Source organism: Biomphalaria glabrata, chromosome 2 (assembly GCF_947242115.1).
Source record: "Biomphalaria glabrata chromosome 2, xgBioGlab47.1, whole genome shotgun sequence".
NCBI classification, from domain to species: domain Eukaryota; kingdom Metazoa; phylum Mollusca; class Gastropoda; family Planorbidae; genus Biomphalaria; species Biomphalaria glabrata.
In genome coordinates, this window is record NC_074712.1 from 57,739,919 (window position 1) to 57,759,377 (window position 19,459).

The window sequence follows — 19,459 nt, forward strand, 5'->3', positions numbered from 1 at the left end:
TGATAGTGTGTTTTCTATTATACAAGCTACTTAAATTTAGAGCGAAGTGTTAAACTTATTTCTTTTAAAAGAGAAATAATGTCGAATATAACCTACACCATTTAATTAGCAATGTTTCATATTATAGGCCTACAGTAATGTGCAATGTGACACTCTTTATATACTCTTTGTGTTGCAAACAATGGGAAAACGTTCTTCTTTGAGGCCTTGAATGAGATATTGGCCCTTTAGAATATCATCAATTAGTCAGTAACATCAGTAAGACCAGGGAGATTGACCCTTTAGAATATCATCAATTAGATAATCAGTAACATCAGTTAGACCAGGCTCACAATGAACCATATCTTCATCGTCAACAGTACATTGAATACATATGAACCTATTGTTATGACATGATTAGAATTAGTTATTTGTTTCGGGAATAGGGTAAAGTTTTACTTAGCGACGATGACGTAAAGTGGGTTAAAAAACAAGAACGCTCTAAGTGACGCTAAAAAGAAGACGCTTCTTGTAGAGCAGTAGAATAGATACGGATTTACGGACATAGCTGACATCGGACGATTCCCTTCTTGATTATTAAATATATTTGTAGAACAACATCAGCGTCGACTACATATTTGATTGTTTCGGCCTTTCGCCGGTGTTACTGAAGTAGTTTGAGTTACGCATTACTTCCAGTCAGACGTAGATCTACAGTCTACACTATATATATTTCCACAAAATCAACACCGCGCGGAAGCCTTAACACTATGTAACAACATGAATAAATCTCCGTATCCTGTGGTATCATATCGTTTATCGGCCTAACAATATCGCCTAACAATATGATTGGCAACACTTTCTATTCAAGCACGTCTCTTCTTTGTTTCAGATGGCGGATATTTGTTGTTAATATTTTGCAGTTCATAGTTTCTGATATTGTTGCTGAAAATATTGAAACCTTTTTTTTACCTGCCAGAGTGGACCACTTCGGGGGCCGATTTTGAGTTTGTGTTTCCACCCAGACTCAAGATCACAGCATTTGACTTTCAAGACGATGAGTTTGGGTACTGAAGCAAAAATGTTACTTTTGTTAGGCCTGAATATTAAGTACCAGTAACGAATTTGATATGGACGATCTCCACCAATAACAGTAAAACCCTGTGCGTTGTGGTTGAGGGGTAAAGCGCTTGGCTTCCGAACCAATAGGTCGGGTTCGAACCCTGGTGAAGACTGGGATTTTGAATTTCAGGATTCTTAGGGCGCCGCTGGTCCACCCATTTCTTAAGGCTACTTGACATTTTTTTTTTGGGGGGGGGGGGAGTAAAGGCTATTGGCCACACAGCACCCTCATTAACCATTGGCCATAGAAACAGATGACCTTTAGTCTATATCATCTGCCCCCCCCCCCATAGATCGTAAGGTCTTAAAGGTGTACTTAACTGTACAAGTGTACCTCAATGAACAGTCTTATTAGGCCCATTACTATTTCTAATTTAGGCCTACATAAATGACATGCCTAATTGTATTAGTTCAGGAACAAAAGTTAAGATTATTTGCAGACGATTGCATAATACATAGAACAGCAAAACAATAACAGAAATGGAAGTCATATTGGAGCATAATATGTCATTCCGTTCAGAACATTATCAATTATTAAGAGTTAAAAAAAAAAAAGAAATAAACTCTACTTACGATAAAACAGCTACACGGACTAAAAACTCAAAATATCTAAATCTAATATCTTATCTTCTTATCTTATATAATACAGACGTTACTTCGAAAATATAACAAAATATATAAATGAAAAGTTGTGGAATCGTCGTTTGTTATGAATCTCACTGCTCTATTTTGTGTCTGTTCCAGTTTCTTAATGTTTTCTTGAGTTGAGGGGTCCCGAACAGAGGATGCATACTATCATTGGCCTAACCAAGGTTAAATAAAATTTTAGTTTTGTGTTCTTATTTGATTTATAGAACTTTGTTTGTTATCTTTATCTTATATAATACAGACGTTACTTCAAAAAAGAAAATGATTTATACGTCCTACGCGTCATGCATTTAGTCATGCATATTAACCAATGACTTAAATTCTGCCAAGTCACTTGTTTTCCTGGCTAGCTCAGGCAACCCATTCCATGCTCTAATAGCACTAGGGAAGAAGAAGTATTTGTACAAATTTGTCCTAGCATATGGGACGAGGAATGTGCCTTTATCTTTGTGTCTTTCAGAGTATTTTATATTTGTTTTTTTTTTTTTTGATAGTTTCATTAATATGTGGATTCCATGACAGGTTTTCATTTATTACAACACCTCGGTATTTTGCATTTTTAGTCTGTGTCACTTGTTTAGGCCTACCATGAATAAGATACCTAAGTGGAATTAATTTATTTGAGTTTTTTTTTTTGTTACTCCTAATAACAGACATTTTTCTGGGTGGAAAGTCATGCTCCAATTTGATTCCCATTTCTGTAATTCATCTAATTCACTTTGTAAACTTTCTGTATCTTGTGTTGTTTTTATTGTTCTATATATTATGCAATCGTCTGCGAATAATCTGACTTTAGTTCCTGAACTAATGCAATTTAGTAAATCGTTTATGTAAATTAATGTTATTATAAGACGGCCTCGTCATTTAAATTTTTTAAACGCAGTCCATGCCCTCATTTGTTTGATATCAACTATCACTTCTTAGACAGAGCCAGACCAACCAAGTCTGGTTTTTTATCTGTGGCATGGGGAGAACAATGGCACATTCAGCCAGGGAACAGATAACTCGTGCGATTATTTTGAGTTGATGGCTGAATCGCGTAGGTTATTTCCCATTTTAACCTGCCTATACATGCCACCCCATTCCCCCCATTTTTTAAGTAACCAACTATCTGCAGGGGCGTATTTTTTTAGGCGTAAATAAAAAGCACATGGCCTCATGCCTCTGCTTTTAAGGCCCGCAGTTGTTTTTTTTATATTTTTTTTAAAGCAGGTTCATATTTGAGAAGTACGAATTTTCTTTGCTACCGGAATTAAACAACATGGCTGCTATTATATTAGCTTACTAATAATTCCGGTAAATGTGACATACATGATAACGAAGACAGGCTATATAAATAATTATAAATAAGAAAGATAAAGGTGTGGAAGGGAGCCCAGTGTGAAGGTACTGATCATCTTATTCCGTGTCGCCTGTCATGCGTCTGCACAACAAGTAGGCCTATAGGCTGGACGGCTAGATATTGTAACACAACGTAGGCCTACATTAAATGAAACATTTTCCAGGAGTTTTATAGGCCTTCCTCCGATGGCCTCTATCTAGCCTACGCTCCATGCCTAGAGCTTCTAACCCTAAGATTACACTTGCAATGTTGCAGGCTAATTGTGGCACAGCACGACTTCATTAAAACAAAACAACAACTAAATCTGAGTAAATCATTGGCTGCCTGGTTGTATGGTATGCGCTCTGGACGGTCGTCTCGATGATCCCGGGTTCGAACCACGCCCTTTGTCATCCCCCACCCCCTTGCGAGAGGTTTAAATTGGGCTACCATGTAATAATCTTCAAGGAACACCCCAAACATGTCAAACAAACAAATAGCTATAGGCCCATTCTAATGGAAGAAGTTTTGTTGACCGAGAAGAGATGGGGAGACATTTTTTTTTTAAAGTTGCGTATTAACTCTTTATCTCCGTAATTATTTTCCATGTTCTGACAGAATAGTTCATTTATTTTTTTGTGTGCATTTGTAGGCCTACATTTTACCCTGTTATGATTAAACGACTATATTATAACATTTTTGTTTGTTATTAGAAAACGTTACTTTTGGTATAGAATTATAAGAGAATTCATGCTCTTTTTATAAAACAAATAGGCCTACACGTTTATAAAACAAATAGGCCTACACGTTTATAAAACAAATAGGCCTACACGTTTATAAACCAAATAGGCCTACACGTTTATAAACCAAAAATTAATTTAATTTGGTTGGGTCTAATCAACGATGGCATCGTTTATTAGGAGAGAAAGAGTTAATAAAATTTTTTGTAGAGTTCGCGTTGATGTATAATTGTAGATGATAGAGCAGTTACTAAGAATATAGATGTGAGTGGCTTTAATATTCCTGTATGATAGTTTTAAGTCAGCTCTTCTCAACCATATCGGTTCGCTACTTACGATATATGTCAGGGATCGCATTAGACCATCGGAATTAAAAAAAAAAACAAACAAAAAAAACAACTAGGCCTATTCTAACGTGTAAAACTTGATATCATACAAAGTTTATCCATTGGCTATGATTTTTTTTTATGTGATTGTCATCAAAGGAAATATGTTGCAGACAACCGAATCACTACGATTTCAAACATTTTAATTGTCGCAACATTTTTAACAATTTACATTACCATTCTATAACGTGTTTCTTTTTTTTTTTTACAAAGTTAGTTTATGAAAAATATGGAAACAAAATGTGTCGAGTATGTAACTAGATCTAGATTAGAGGGTAATTTAAACTACAACAAGCAGTTATTTATTTTATATATTTTTTAAAACTAAATAAAATGGATAGTTTCTATATGGATCTAATGTGTAGGCTCAGTGGCCTATTATGAAGTCTTTATGTTATAATAGGCATATATATATAGGCCTATATATATATATTGAAAATATATTTCTAGGAGCCGTTGTCTAATAATAGGTTTGGGTTTTTTAAATAATTAAACGAGCAATGTAGGCCCTGGATCTATGTATAATATGATAATCAAATTTAATCACCATATTCATAATTTTAATCCATCAATGGATTTAAATTTAATTAAGTCGTATAGAAAAGGGCCCTAAAATAAATCGATCGTCAAAAGTCCCTCAGGGATAACATGCGCGATTTCTCAGCGCTTCATAAATGGATGATCCCTTACAGCCTTACACAGACGTTTGCACTTCCCTTGCTGTGTTTTGCCGCTGTCCACCATTACTAGACACTTTTCGGCTTTTGTCGCCTTCGTCAGCTTTTGAACACTCGGCTCTGAACGATGTGTCACTGTTTGAGGATAAAAAATATTCCCACGCTAGTACTACCTTAATTCTTATTAATACCAACCAATGCCGTCGTGCTCTTGACTCACGTGACTGTCACAATTATGATACGGAAACTACCGAGTTTCAACGAATGCATTTACCTGTACGACTTTGTGCGTGTGTCATAGTAAACTGTATAAAAAAAGTGACTAAAGAAACGAACTGTTTGAATTCAATCAAATTGGAGTATTGTTTAATTATAGAATGCGGAAATTGTGAGTAGATAGAATTATTTAAAATCATATGGGTCTTAAAATCTAGATCTAGTTATACATTATCAATCGATTTTTTTCGGTAGCAGTGTCTAGTGTGCACACTCCTGTTGAGGCTATGGGCTATGGGATTGTCTTCACAGGACCAAAATGTTTTTATTTTTTTTCTCTGTCATAAAATTGTTTTGCCATGATCTTTATGACTTAAACGACAAAATGGCTGAAATGTCAACTTCCGACTGGATATAATCATATCTATAATGTAGAAGCTAAAGAATCTAGAGCTAGTCTTATCTCTTTATTTTAAAATTTAAACTGAAATAGATCTATCATCTCAGCCACTAAATTCACTAATATTGGGGATATATATTATAATATATTATATAATATTGCTATATCTCTCTTACACTCTATATCAGTGGTTCCCAAACTTTTTAGTCTCGTAGACCCCCTGCCATGTTTTCTGGTTTTCGGTAGACCCCCTACTCAACTTGCAAATTTTTGCAAATTCATCAACATTATTTTTAAACAAATTTCTAACTGTAGTGCGTTGAAGAGTGAAATAGTAATTTAAAATTACACAACTACGGATATAATGTTTTATACACAAATCTGTTTTTCTATTAATTAGTCTTTCTAACATTAAATAATTAATTAATTAATGAATTTGCTTTAAGTATCATTGTAAAAGGTTTCGCAAAGAGCAGTTTCTCGTGTATTTCTTGATCTTTCACGTGTGGCTCAAATATTAAATCTGCGGAACTGTTTTTATTAACAGGAGAGGGGCAAAGGCGAGTAACTGGAGCCTAAACCAGGTCTCGTCGGTCAACCTTAAGGAAATATTAGGAGACGGCACCATTACCGCCATGTATCCCTGGGCCGTCCCCTCTTCTTCTTTCCTTGTGGGTTCCAGGCTAGGGCTTGCCATGTTATGCTGGATGCAGGCTGGCAAAGGGTGTGACCTATCCATTTCCAGCGTCACTGAAGGATATCTACTTCAATGGGCTGATACTTTGTTCTTTGCCACAGTGCCTCATTCGAGATCTTGTCTGGCCAGCGGATTATAAGAATCTTCCTCAGGCAGGTATTGATGAATAGATGGATTTTTTTCATGGTGGTGATGGTGGTTCTCCAGGTCTCTTCTCCATAAAGTAGTATCGGCTTAACAATGGTGTTACATAGCCTAATCTTGGTGGTGGTGCTTTTCCCCTAGATCCCCAGGTGTTCTTCAGCTAATGGAAGGCTGCTTGAGCTTTACAATAGCACCGCGATTTGGAAGCAGATGCCAAGCAGATGGGCAAGACGTGGGGACAGTTGGAGAGTCTCGCCCAGAACCGAGACGCCTGGAAAAAGCTGGTTGGTGGCCTATGCCCAGAAAGGACCACAGGCATAGATGAGATGAGATAAGATGGTGACCATTAGACAGTTTGTAGCACACAGCACTACACCTTGTCTGACCAAACTGTATTAATATCTTTTGCAAAGATTTACATAAGAAGGTTTTAATTTTATAACTCAGGCCACCGAAGCGACCTTAAACTGTATTGTCGCTTAAAGAAATTCTTTTAATACTAACAGATGTAGGTTTTTGTAAAAAGGTAATAACAATTATCGACCTTTGTTTTTTTTTTTTTTTTGTATTTTGCTATAAGTAAAGAAATCTTGTAAGACGCTCACAAACCAAAATCTTCTCTATATGATGTCGAACAGAGATTTTGTGGGTCTATTCTGAACTTTGAGTGTTCGAAAGTTGTTCAAATCTTAATTTTTGTCAGGGTGGCATTGTCTCAGATGATCCTCCAGCGTAACTGGTTTCATATCGTCATAAAAGTCACTTAGGCAACTGTTGTTTGACAAGGAAGGAAGGAATCCCAATTTTAAATAATTAACGCTGTACAGTCTACATTCTTTTTTTTTTTAAATATTAGTTACATGTAGACAAAATTAAGCTATTTAAATAAGTATTGAAATTGAATACAAGAATGTTTCGTTTCAATAGCAGGATAAATATTGAAAGGATTAACTCGGGTACAAATCATATATTAGTGTATGAAATAATTACACTAATGGAATGTGAAAATTAAGTTACGACCTGCTTAAATGAAATCTATTACCGTAGACCCCCGTGGACATCTCATAGACCCCCAATTTATTTTTTTACTTTCATAGACCCCTTGGAGGTCTTCGTAGACCCCTGGGGGTCTATATGGACCACTTTGGGAATCACTGCTCTATATTGACTAAATATTCTAATATTATTTATATATATAATAATTAATATTATATTAATTTATATAATCTATCTCTACATCACTCTAATCTAATCTCTAATAGGGCCTATCAATCTATCTATCTATTTCTAATATCTAATCTATATTATATATCTATATTAAATATGTTATTTCTGTTACTCCACTATACTATGTTCTGTTAAGTACGAGTCAACATTTCCCATGTTAAAACCACATTTTATTAATAAGGCATTATTTTCAAGATTACAGAAAAGGGATGCATTTTACCAGGCTTTGCATACTTTGCTGTGATATATATATCACATTTTTGGCTGGTGAAGCCACAGTCTTAAAGAGTTTAAGTTCTCTTTTAGTTGTCTGTCCCTTTTTTTCTCAGTAACTGGATGTTCCATGTTTTTTACAAAGCTTATTAAATATCAAATCACTCTGTCTGTCTATCTGTCTGGTAAAAAGTTTGTGCATGACACCCAATCTCGGATTTAGATGAAATTTTGCAAAATTATTTCTTTTACCTGACAACAAAGAAAATCAGTTTAAAAAATTAACCAATTAGCTAATTAACTAAATTGGTAATTAATTATTTTGTCTGGTATCTCCAACAAGGGAAGAAAGAAATTAAATTGTACTTGACTGAAGTGGTGATATAAGCTTAAAGTAAGTTTGAAATAAACAATACATAACTATACAATCTTCTATATTCATAAGAATCTCACTAGGAGAGTGGTTAGTATGTTTGCTTGAGGAGTCATGAGTTTGAATTCAGGTCATTCCCATTTTTTTTACCCAAATACAATACAATTCCACCCAAATACAATACAATGTAAATACGATTCACCCAGCTCTCCGTTTCTTTCTTCCCTCTATCTCATTTTCCCAACTTGTCCAGATAAGTGCTGGGATCATAGCGTATTGAGATAAGTGCTGGGATCATAGCGTATTGGGATAAGTGCTGGGATCATAGCTTATTGAGATAAGTGCTGGGATCATAGCGTATTGAGATAAGCGCTGGGATCATAGCATATTGAGATAAGTGCTGGGATCATAGCTTATATAAATTGAGATAAGTGCTGGAATCATAGCTTATTGAGATAAGTGCTGGGGCTGGGATCATAGCGTATTGAGATAAGCGCTGGGATCATAGCATGTTGAGATAAGTACTGGGATCATAGCGTATTAAGATAAGTGCTGGGATCATAGTGTATAGAGATAAGTGCTGGGATCATAGCGTATTGATAAAACTAAAAACATGAAATAGTGCTAAACTAAAACAATTAGTAAAGATATTTCTAATTGCACAGATTTGTTGTTGTTGGTTTAGATCTATTACAAATTCAATTACATGATCCAAACTAATTGTCAATACCATCACACTATAAGCTTGTTTATTTAAAAAAACCTATTACAGTTTTCAGGCTATTTCATTGTTGTTGTTTTTTTTTGTCTCTAATGCTTAGAAAACTAACCCATTTACTATTGAAAGTTCTAAAACTGTCTCAAACATGCTATCTTTCCTCCATAGCAATAAATTTTGCTATTTCTTTTTTTTTTTTTTTCTATATGTCTTTAATGAAAAATTAACTTTTTATATACTTCAAGACATTTAAAAATTAAAAAAATATGGCAGATAAATAAAAACATTTTAAGAAACAAACTTCATTACAGCTATTAACCGTTGAAATTTTGGTTCTATTTTACAGCAGTCTTCAAATTTAAAAGGCATATGATGAAAATCAGAAAGAAATATGATGACAGTTCTATCCAAGATATGGTTGTTTCTTATTTTTCTTTGCAGTCTTTTCCCTTTGCCCATCTTTAGTCAAGGTATGATTATCTACAGACATTGTATATTTAACTTGTTACAATGTTTAACTAAAGATAAAAAGGACATGCTCAACATTGATTTTAAAACATTATTTCTGTCAGAGGAAACACTCTCGGTTAACATTTGTTAAAACTTGTTTTTAATTACTATAAATTTAATTTAGAACAGCTTCTCTATGTTAAACATAGATTTTATTAATTCAATTTATTTTTTTTTACTGAAAATGAGTATTACATTTGAATTGGTTAATTGAATTTGTCTTACAAGTATTTTTATTTTCTTTGGTAGTCACTTGGGATAAAAGGCTCCAGTTTTTATGTTTATTTTGGTGTACAAGTTATTCTGTTTTGTGAACATATTGATAAATTTAATTTTAAAAATATATTATAATTATTTAATTTGGATAATACCAATATATTCATTTTGTATTATCAGCTAAATGACTTGGAATTATCATTTTGTCTGTAATTTTAATTTTCATAATTCAAAGATAATTCAATTTTATAATTTATAAAAGTTAATTTGTATTATGGTACATTTAATGAGTTAATTGGTTTCATGTGCAACACATCACATCAGTTTGTAAGCCTGATATGATAGTAGATCTAGACTTAGAAAGTCTAGAAAATCTTGTTATTTTTCCTTCCAAGAGCAGCTTTTGTAATAAACAAAGGGCATCTAGTTAAAATTACAGTCTAGATCTAGAAATATATCTAGGTCTATGGCTATGGACTAAAGAGAAAACACATGTGAGACTAGACGAAAGACTATCATAGCCATGTCTGGATTTATCTATAAGAACACAAGCTATGAAAAATTTATAACTGACATATAGCCTAATATCTAGACTCATAAAAGACCACATATCTCAAATAGCTAAAAGGCCTTTTCAAGTATAACATGGTGCTTTATTACCACTGTAAGAATAAAGCAGTATAATTGGTTACATCTAGATCTGCATTCAGTATTGATGAGGGAAGTGGTGTAGGCATCAGCTAAAACAAAATCTCGTGTAATTCCATTTTTTTTTAATTTGAAGAATTTGATGTTTAATTTATTAAGTATGAATGTTTTCTAAGCATCTAAAAAAATGGTACAATGTTTACTATTACATTTTTTTATGCAGAATTTAAATATATACCAATAAATCAAATTTGAAAAAAAAAACACCAGTTTCCCTTTAAAAAGAGCATAGTTTTCTTTTGATTATTCCTATTAATGATAATTTCCTATCTTTTTTTCTTGTTTCAGAATTCTTAGAAATCACATCAGAAATCACTAGCAATCAAAAACAACCAAAAGCTGGCTATTTGGAAGTACTTGACTCCACTGTAGTTCTCTTGTTACTTACAGCTCGAGGCTCGGGACTTCTGCAGTATGTTTGGACAAGAAATGATTCTGTCATTAAGAACTCTACAGAAAGTCAAATGATCTTAGGGATCACTAACTTCAACCATTCTGGAGTTTACAGATGTATAGTTCAAAATAGTGTTGGCTCAGTTAGAAGTTTGCCATTTTATCTAACAGTAAAAGGTAAAGCTATTTTTCACTTGCATTTAACACATACTTCTTTCTGTTTAAGGTAACATTTTTTTTTGGTGTATGACCAGGTCCTGTGTTTAACAAACCTGTATTAACAGTTGATATTTTGTTATGTTTCTGATAGAACTTGGACTGTTTCCACAAAATCCAAACCAGACTGTGAGCATCCAAGAAGGCAGATATGCAGTGCTACGCATGCCCACAATATCCTACATATCAGACTCAGCCTTAGTTGACTGGCTGGTAGATAGCTATCTGGGCACTAAGTATGTTACCACAAGTAAAGACTTAGTGCTCTTAAATGTCCAGGCATCCAGCAGTGGGACAAAGTTTCAAGTCAGAGTCACTCACATATCATCTACAGTCACTACAACAAACAGCAACTTTTTTATTTTGAGTATAGGTATGCATTATCTACTTAAAGGTAAAGAAGATTAAGTCTTGTCTATTTAAAGGTAAACATTAATATATCTTGTCTACTTAAAGGTTTATAAACATTGTTATGTTTTGTCTTCTGAGAGGTAAATATTATTGTGTTTTGGCCTTCGAAGGCAAGATTGTAGAAGAGTTTTATAAATTGAAATGAACTCATTTAGTTCCTTTGACCTTTGACCAACTTATAAAATGTACAAATTAACAGAGACAGTAACAGAAGAGGAAAATTAAGGCAAATAAGATTTTTTTTTTTTTTTTGATAACAGTAGATAGCAAATATTAAGCAATAATACATAAAGCATTAGACCATTATTTACTACAGTTGACCCTTGATAAACTGACACACTCAGTAATCTGACCTGCATTGACTCAACAAAATGTATCCTTCAGATGCACGTGCATGTTTAACTCTTTTCATGTGCTTCTTGCTGTGTTAAGTAGTGATACATTCTTGATTGGTCTTTCTGGGATTACTTTTATACAGTTTATCTTCCATATCTTTTAGTGTTGAAATTTTTTATATAACTTGCAACATTATCTCTTCCTGAAAAATCTGAAATAAATAAGTGGTATGGCTGTGGTGAAACTCTCTCAGTTTATGGCATGGGCGACCTACCATTTATGGCATTATGAAAAATAATGGTAAAATAGAAAAACATTTTGTAAAATCCATTGAAGACCACCAAAAGAAAAACTTTTGAATCTAGTGAATATCCCAAAGTTGAGAAACTGTTATGTAATTTTAGATCATTAAGTTGTTCTTTTTCATCTATTCTTTATTTTATTTAATTGAAAGTCTAAGAGAAAATCTTATTACTATACATTTTGTATCTTAATTTCTGTATACAAGTGTTAGGAACAGTCTCTGTTGATTTTTATCTGTTACCATTTCTTAATGATATTAAAGTCATTAATTGTCCATAGATGGCAGTATCTTCTTCCATAAACCAGATCAATAGTACAGTTTTAGATTTGAACACCCTACATAAGGTGTAACAGTGAAAACATTTTTCTAGAAGCTTATGATTAATCTCATCCTTTATTTTCAGCTCCCAGCACTTCTAGTATTCCTTTAGAGTTTGTTATCAAGCCACAAAATAAAACAGCTAGACAAGGTGATGAAGTGAAATTTGAATGTGTTGTCAATGGACCGTAAGTAAATATAATTCAGCAGATAGAACAGTTCATCTTACATTTTTGTACCTAATAGTCATTAGAATTTTATTTCAAAGTGATATATGACATCTTTCTTTTTATCTTGCAGATCTTTCAGCAGCATAAAACTGTCATGGTACTTGGTTAATGGACAGTCCAGCACCCCATTGTCAGCATCAGACAAATATTTATTTGAAGAGGAAAATAGGTTGCTGACCATTAAGTCATTAACTCTAGCTGATGCCGGCACTTACGAATGTAATGCTTCTGCACCTTCTTTGCCTAGCCAAGCTGAAAGAGCCATCCTTTCTATAATTGGTAAGTCCGGCATATAAAACTGTGAGAGTTATTTTTATTTTAAGTGTACTGGAGAAGTGAGTAGTTCCACCATGAGTGGTTTGCAAACACATTCACTTTGTCCTAGAGATTGAGTTGACATTTGGGGTTTGTAATGGTAAATCTAGGGTTTGATTATGTAACTACTTTCTGATAATTCTACATGGTGATTGGAAAAATTTAGTTTTAAATTTAATTCTTCTTTAGACTAAAAGGTGTGCAGATGTCATGTGGCTTACACATCAAGGAGTCACAGAGTAGTGTTAACAGGAAGTTTATTTACACATTGCTTATAGAAGGTTCCTGTAAGAGTACATTTATGTAAACCATTATAAAAGACAAGTTTCAGGGTCTACAGATACTTTTTTCAGTCAATAAGTTTCAAGCTTCATGTTATATCTATTTTTGTTAATTTATTATTGAATTCCGGATTATAATGTGTCTTATTGCTTAATATATATTGAGTGTCAATCCTTTCATAACTTCTACTTGAGAATTAAAGCTGTTTTAATTCATAAAGAGAAAATCTTTTTTATTATTTCGTCATCTAAACAAGTATCTCTGGCAGACTTGGGACATTGGCTCATCAGATCCAAGTTTAGATTAGAAAACACCCAATTCCATTGTAACATTGTGATAGCAACTGAATTTTAACGATAATTTTTTTATTGTGCTACCAGCATAGTCATTTTTTTCATGCAATTTTTTTGAAATTTTGTTTCTCATTTGTTGAAGTAGTTTTGTTTAGTATTGAATGTCAGTATACTCAGATGTATACATTTTTTTAGTCCAAGGCAGAGAATGCCAAGTAGAATCTAATAGCTACTATTTTTTAAAATGATTCCATTGGTTAACTTATATTCCATAAGATTGTTTTAATATTATTCTCACTTCTTCAACACTGAGATAGCATAGTTCACTTAATTTGAGCTAGATTGCAGGATTACTGCCTGGTTTTTATGTATGCTTTCTGGACGGTCTTTTCAATAGATTTGAACTCTGCCTGCCTCCACCCCTGCCCCACTTCTTGTCTTGTGGGAGGATTGGGCTAGGATATAATCTTCAATTCTGAAGAAACACTTGAAGCTGTAAAACAAACAAAATTGATTTTTAGTTTTAAACTTTGAGTGTTTAGCTGTATGAAGTAGCTCTATTGTTTGGTACCAACTATCCTTTATTGTATAAAGCTAAATTGCTTTTGACTTCTCTCTTTTTATTTGTGCCTAGTTCAACCATCCGTATCCATTGACCCCAGCAGTTCGAGCATAAAGAAAGACTTTCAAAATCCATTCTCTCTCTCGTGTCTTGGCCAAGGCCTCCCTTCCCCTCAGATCACCTGGTACTTTAATGGAAGAAAGGCGGAAGATTTGAACAGTACAGGGTAAGTAAGCTTAGTGTTAATTAACCAAATTTTGTATTCTGCCATCTTGATGGGGAAAGAGCTGTTAATTTAGTGTAAAAATAAATGGGGAAATTTATTGTAAACTTTTTTTTCTTTTTTTAAAATGCTTTAAGTTTTATATCCTATCATCATTCTGAAATGTTTTTCTACATCTTTCAATACAATTTTGTTCATTCACACAAGTAGTTGAAATCACATTGACATCATCAATTTTATGTTCTGTAATTAGAATCTCAAGGCACTTTTGTGCAGAACTATAACACTAACTTAATTATACTAATCTGTAGTGTCCAGGTACTTGCTAATGGCACCCTATCAATATCAAGTGTTGACTTGCCAGACTCAGGTATTTATCAATGTGTTGCAGTTAATTCTGCTGGAGAAAGTACCAAGAGCACTCTTTTGACTGTGAATAGTAAGTATTTGGTTGTATACGTGAGAGTTTTTTTTTTATTCATTTCATTTTATACGCTATTTTTCTTTGACAGGTATATCATAGTGGGTCTTTCTTGAGTTGATGTTCACAGTGTTTTTATGTAAATTGTGTCTGAATTATTAAACATTATTTTCAGGTGCTCCACCTTCTATATTAGAGGCTCCCAAGAATGCCACAGTGGCTGAATTTCTGGACACAGGATTTACATGTAAGGTGATTGGTGGACCATTGCCTGATGTATACTGGACTAAAGGTATATTATTTTTTATTCATATTTTTTTTTTTTAGCAATTAATCATGATGCTTTTTTGTCTATAGACAACAATACTGAGTCTTATGGTCTATGTTTTAGATGGTGTCAACTTGACTATAGGTGGACGGATATGGTTTACAAATGGTCAGCTTTTAATTGGAGGATCCCAGTTGACCGACTCTGGTTCCTATAAATGTATCGCTGTCAACACCAAAGGATCAGTTTCAGCGAGTGCTACTTTAACTGTTATAAGTATGAGATAATAATATATAATATAATATTTAAGGACTTGCATATACTGTCTTGTAGTAAATGTTCAATGTTACATCATTTTTTGTTATACAAAACTTTTTTTTTATGTCATTATATGTTAAATACTTGTATTATTTTTCCTATGCAGTAAAAACACAAATCATTAAACCTCCACAAAATATGTCCAGAATTCTTGGTACAGATGCCTTGTTAGATTGTGGCGTTCGCAAGGACCCAACAGTGGTCCCCATATGGACATGGTTCTTCTACAAATCTCCAGATTTTATTAAACAAGTAATTACTTTTTAATTTCTTTTTACAAGGAAATGACCTTTTTTTTTTTTTTTCTGTAGACCTACAAGAAATAATGTCTAAGTATTTCTTGTATCAATTTCTCATATCATTTATTACCTTTTAAAGTACACTCACCCATTACATTAAAAAAAATTATAATTTGGCCTGTGGAAATTTTCGTATTCTCAAATAAGTAATAGTGACTAATGCTTTATAGTGCAATTATTGTTTAACTCATTCACTGCAGAGTGATCATTTCCTAAAAAAGTATTACTTTTTTTTCATTTTTGGATTGTTTTGTTTATTAGGTTAACATGAATCTAATACTTATTTTACTATTTTTCCTTATACAAGAGCTTGTGAATATAATGTATGTTTATATGCAAATTTCATGTGTAACAAACATGTTGCATTTTTTTTTCATTTGTATTGTTTTAGCCATGATGTCTATTATCAATATTAACTAGATTATAAAGAAGTCATACCAACAGTTGTAATGAAAGTCCTAGGGCTAGCTAGATTAAAGCTTTTATCCATAGAGCAGTCTTGCAATTGTGATGTCAATGCATGAAGCAAATCAATAGAACAGAAATGTAGATTCTATTTGAGTATTGACTGTTATTGTTAGTAAAAATTAAATGTCGACACCACTAGTTCAAAGAAACCAAAACATTATTTTAATTTCAGTATTTCTTTTTAATTCTTAGCTTACAGTGAAATAGAAAGATGTTTTCATTTTCTTAAATTCATATCAGCAATGTTTATAAAGCACCAGTGTTTCTTATATTTTCATTTTTTTAAAAGTATAAATGTATTTTAAAGTAGCATTCTTTAGCAAGATAACTGGCTTTGCAATATAATTTTGAGAAATTTAATTATTTTGAAATTTTATTTTAACCAGAAACACTATTTTCCCTTTTTTTAGGAAATAAATGGCAGCCGATATAACATCTATCCCAATGGATCCCTTTCTATCTTGGGCCTGGTGGGTGCAGATACTGGCAGATATGAGTGTGTTGTTCAGTCACTTGGAGGCAATGACAACAAGTCTGCTATTCTTAAGGTTATAGGTATGTTGGAAGGAGTGATTGATTTTTCAATGACTTAGAAAAAAAATGTATAACTTTGTAATAAATTCCATCAGACTCATCTACTTTTAATTTACAAAATATTGTAGAGAAGATAAAAATTCATTTATTTAAATTTCATGATTCTTTCTTTTTCATTTTTACATTATTTGTATTTTATTTTCCATCTTAGTTTTAAATATACAATAATCATTTGAGCATATTTTGAGTACTTGAAAATTAAACAGAAGTAAATAAAAGTAGTGAAAAGAAGTGAAGAATCACAAAGACTGCAAATACTTACCCACTCTGACTAGTTTCTCCTCATTTACTGAATTCTCCAATTTGTTATAGCTCCTTAGATTTAGAGTAATTTCTTTATTAAGCCTGTTCTCAGAGTTGTGCGTTATCGCTTTACAATACTCAGTCAAATGTAGATATCTCTTTCCTTAACAGATACACCAAGTGCTCCATTAATCACTGCTGTTGTGCTTAATAATGTGATCCCTAATAGTGTTGTCATAAACTGGACCCTGAGTTATGATGGAGACACTGACATTATTAAATTCACCATACAGAGTCGACTGGAGTCTTCTTGTAAGAAAACTTGTAAACCTTCTGATATTTACTTACGATTTTTTCATGTTCATGACATTTAGATTTCATTTTATTAATGATAGAGAATCAAAACAATTATATTAAACTGACATTCATAATTTTATTAAAGATATTTAAAAAAAAAATTATTTGCTCAAACAGCTGGCACTGGCTCTGACAATCCATGGAACACCATAAATAATGCAGTTTCCCCAACCTTGCGATCTTCTATAGTCTTAAATCTGACCCCATCCAAGTATTATAGATTTAGAATGACAGCTGTCAATCAAGTGGGAGAGAGTGTTCCCAGCAATCCTGCTCCAGCTCAAGCCATTAAAATGCCAGCTCAGCGTAAGTTTCCTGCCATTATTTATATATATATATATATATATATTTTTTGTATGGGGTGATGTGAATATTATTATGAAATAATTGGAGTTGAAAATGTCTACCTAGAAATTGACCACTAAAGTATAATATATAAAAACTTCATACAATAATTTGTGAAGAGAATAAAGGATTTTTTGAAATATTATTTTTTGTGTATATCTTGATACAACTTTTTAATGGGACTTCCTATTTATATTTCACAATCAATTAATTCAGTAGCTTTAATATCAGCTGTGTTTGTTGTCTACAATCTTATTATTAATTTTTTCATAGCTTCTATCTTTGACACTAGCTTCTGTTTTGTTGAATTTGTATTCTGATTGTGTGTACATTGTTATTTCTGTAGCAGTGAATGTTTGGATTATCAGTTCAAATGTAAACTTATGTATTACACATCTCTATGATTTAGATTTAATAAATGTGATTTATTTATATAACTCTGTAAACAAACATACTGTCAGCACAAAAACACTTTAAAAAATATTACAAACATACAAGTAGGTGAACATTTTGTGTTCCCGAAAATGCAAAATATAATTTCAAATTACAGTATCATCGCCATGTATGAATAATAATGATAGATCTAGCCTAGCTATAGAGGTCTATTCATAGGTACTTGCATTGCAGGCAAAACTGGGTTCTGTTGCTTGCATCCATGCCTTACACCTGAATGCTTAAAGAAATAAATGAAAACAAACAAAATATTTTTTGCAAACTAATATAGTAAGGCTTTTTGGATCATTTTAATTTTGGCATATTTTGGGCGCCTCTTGAGTTCACCCCAGCTTTACTGTGTACCTGACATTAGTTGGGGAAAGTAAAGGCGGTTGGTTGTTGTGCTGGCTACATGACACCCTCTTTGACCCTATGCCACAGAAACAGATGACCTTTACATTATGTTCCCCATAGATCACAAGGTCTGAAAGGGGAACTTTTTTTTTTTCATCATTTATTAGTATAACCCACAACTTATTTTGAAAGCTCGACTTCTAACTTTTGCCAAATTCTGATCATTTTCTATTTGTACAGCTCCCAGTGAATCTCCCAAAAATTTGTTTTGTAAGACCGGAGGGGAACAAGAAATTATTGTCCAGTGGGACGCTCCTCCTGAGTCTTCATGGAATGGAGAATTGTTTGGATACCTCATCTATTACAAGGTTAAGTACCAGCTGGTTGCCGAAATTGACAGTTCAATTCATGTTGTATGTTTTGATTTTTGTTTAGGATTTGAAGTCTTAGAGTCTACCTAGTGAGTAGCTAACAACTGATGGGTAGATTAAATTTATTGGTTGAAGTTCTGCCAGTTGTATGGGGTGTCTGCCTTATTGGAGAGAAAAACAATGAGTGGAGTGGTTATTTTTCTAGCCATTGGTACAAACCTACTGTAGGATGGATGGAAGAGAGCAGGTTTCAAACTTGAGACCATTGAGACGAAAGTCCAAAGTGATACCAAACAACTATGTTGTTCTTGTTTTGCCTATTTTAACTATAGAAAGCCTCAAATAGTTTTTTAACTATAGAAAGCCCAAATAGTTTTTTAACTATAGCAAGCCCAAATAGTTTTTTTAACTATAGAAAGCTCTATCAATTTTTTAACAATAGAAAGCCTCAGATAGTTTTTTAACAATAGAAAGCCTCAAATAGTTTTTTAACAATAGAAAGCCTCAAATAGTTTTTTAACAATAGAAAGCCTCAAATAGTTTTTTAACAATAGAAAGCCTCAAATAGTTTTTTAACAATAGAAAGCCTCAAATAGTTTTTTAACAATAGAAAGCCTCAAATAGTTTTTTTAACAATAGAAAGCCTCAAATAGTTTATTAACTATAGGCTCATCAGAAGTGCAGTAAGAGTAATTGTCCTTTAGTCTGTTGAACTGTTGGGGTACCACACTTAATCTGTCAACCGTCTTTTTCTATTTCTCTTTGTCTTTTGTCTTGAGTAGAATCTCTTTCTTTAATATGTTTTCCT

General features: G+C 32.9%; 1 protein-coding gene across 3 annotated transcripts in view; it reads left to right on the forward strand.

The window, feature by feature from the left end:
• The first annotated feature begins 5,104 nt into the window (after positions 1-5,104).
• Positions 5,105-19,459, forward strand: part of LOC106052779 (protein sidekick-2-like) — a 42,717-nt gene continuing 28,362 nt past the window's right edge. Inside the window, exons 1-15 of one of the 3 annotated variants that reach the window (XM_013208225.2) lie at positions 5,105-5,261; positions 9,208-9,331; positions 10,584-10,865; positions 10,999-11,277; positions 12,359-12,461; positions 12,574-12,782; positions 14,028-14,181; positions 14,490-14,617; positions 14,775-14,891; positions 14,991-15,143; positions 15,292-15,437; positions 16,363-16,507; positions 16,961-17,101; positions 17,264-17,452; positions 18,521-18,648. In XM_013208225.2, the coding sequence (XP_013063679.2) occupies positions 9,253-9,331; positions 10,584-10,865; positions 10,999-11,277; positions 12,359-12,461; positions 12,574-12,782; positions 14,028-14,181; positions 14,490-14,617; positions 14,775-14,891; positions 14,991-15,143; positions 15,292-15,437; positions 16,363-16,507; positions 16,961-17,101; positions 17,264-17,452; positions 18,521-18,648 (2,253 nt within the window). In that variant the 5' untranslated portion in view covers positions 5,105-5,261; positions 9,208-9,252. Of the gene's footprint in view, positions 5,262-5,372; positions 5,521-8,108; positions 8,165-9,207; positions 9,332-10,583; positions 10,866-10,998; positions 11,278-12,358; positions 12,462-12,573; positions 12,783-14,027; positions 14,182-14,489; positions 14,618-14,774; positions 14,892-14,990; positions 15,144-15,291; positions 15,438-16,362; positions 16,508-16,960; positions 17,102-17,263; positions 17,453-18,520; positions 18,649-19,459 lie in introns of those variants that run through there. The other 2 variants (XM_056021633.1, XM_056021634.1) reach the window with 2 other exon arrangements.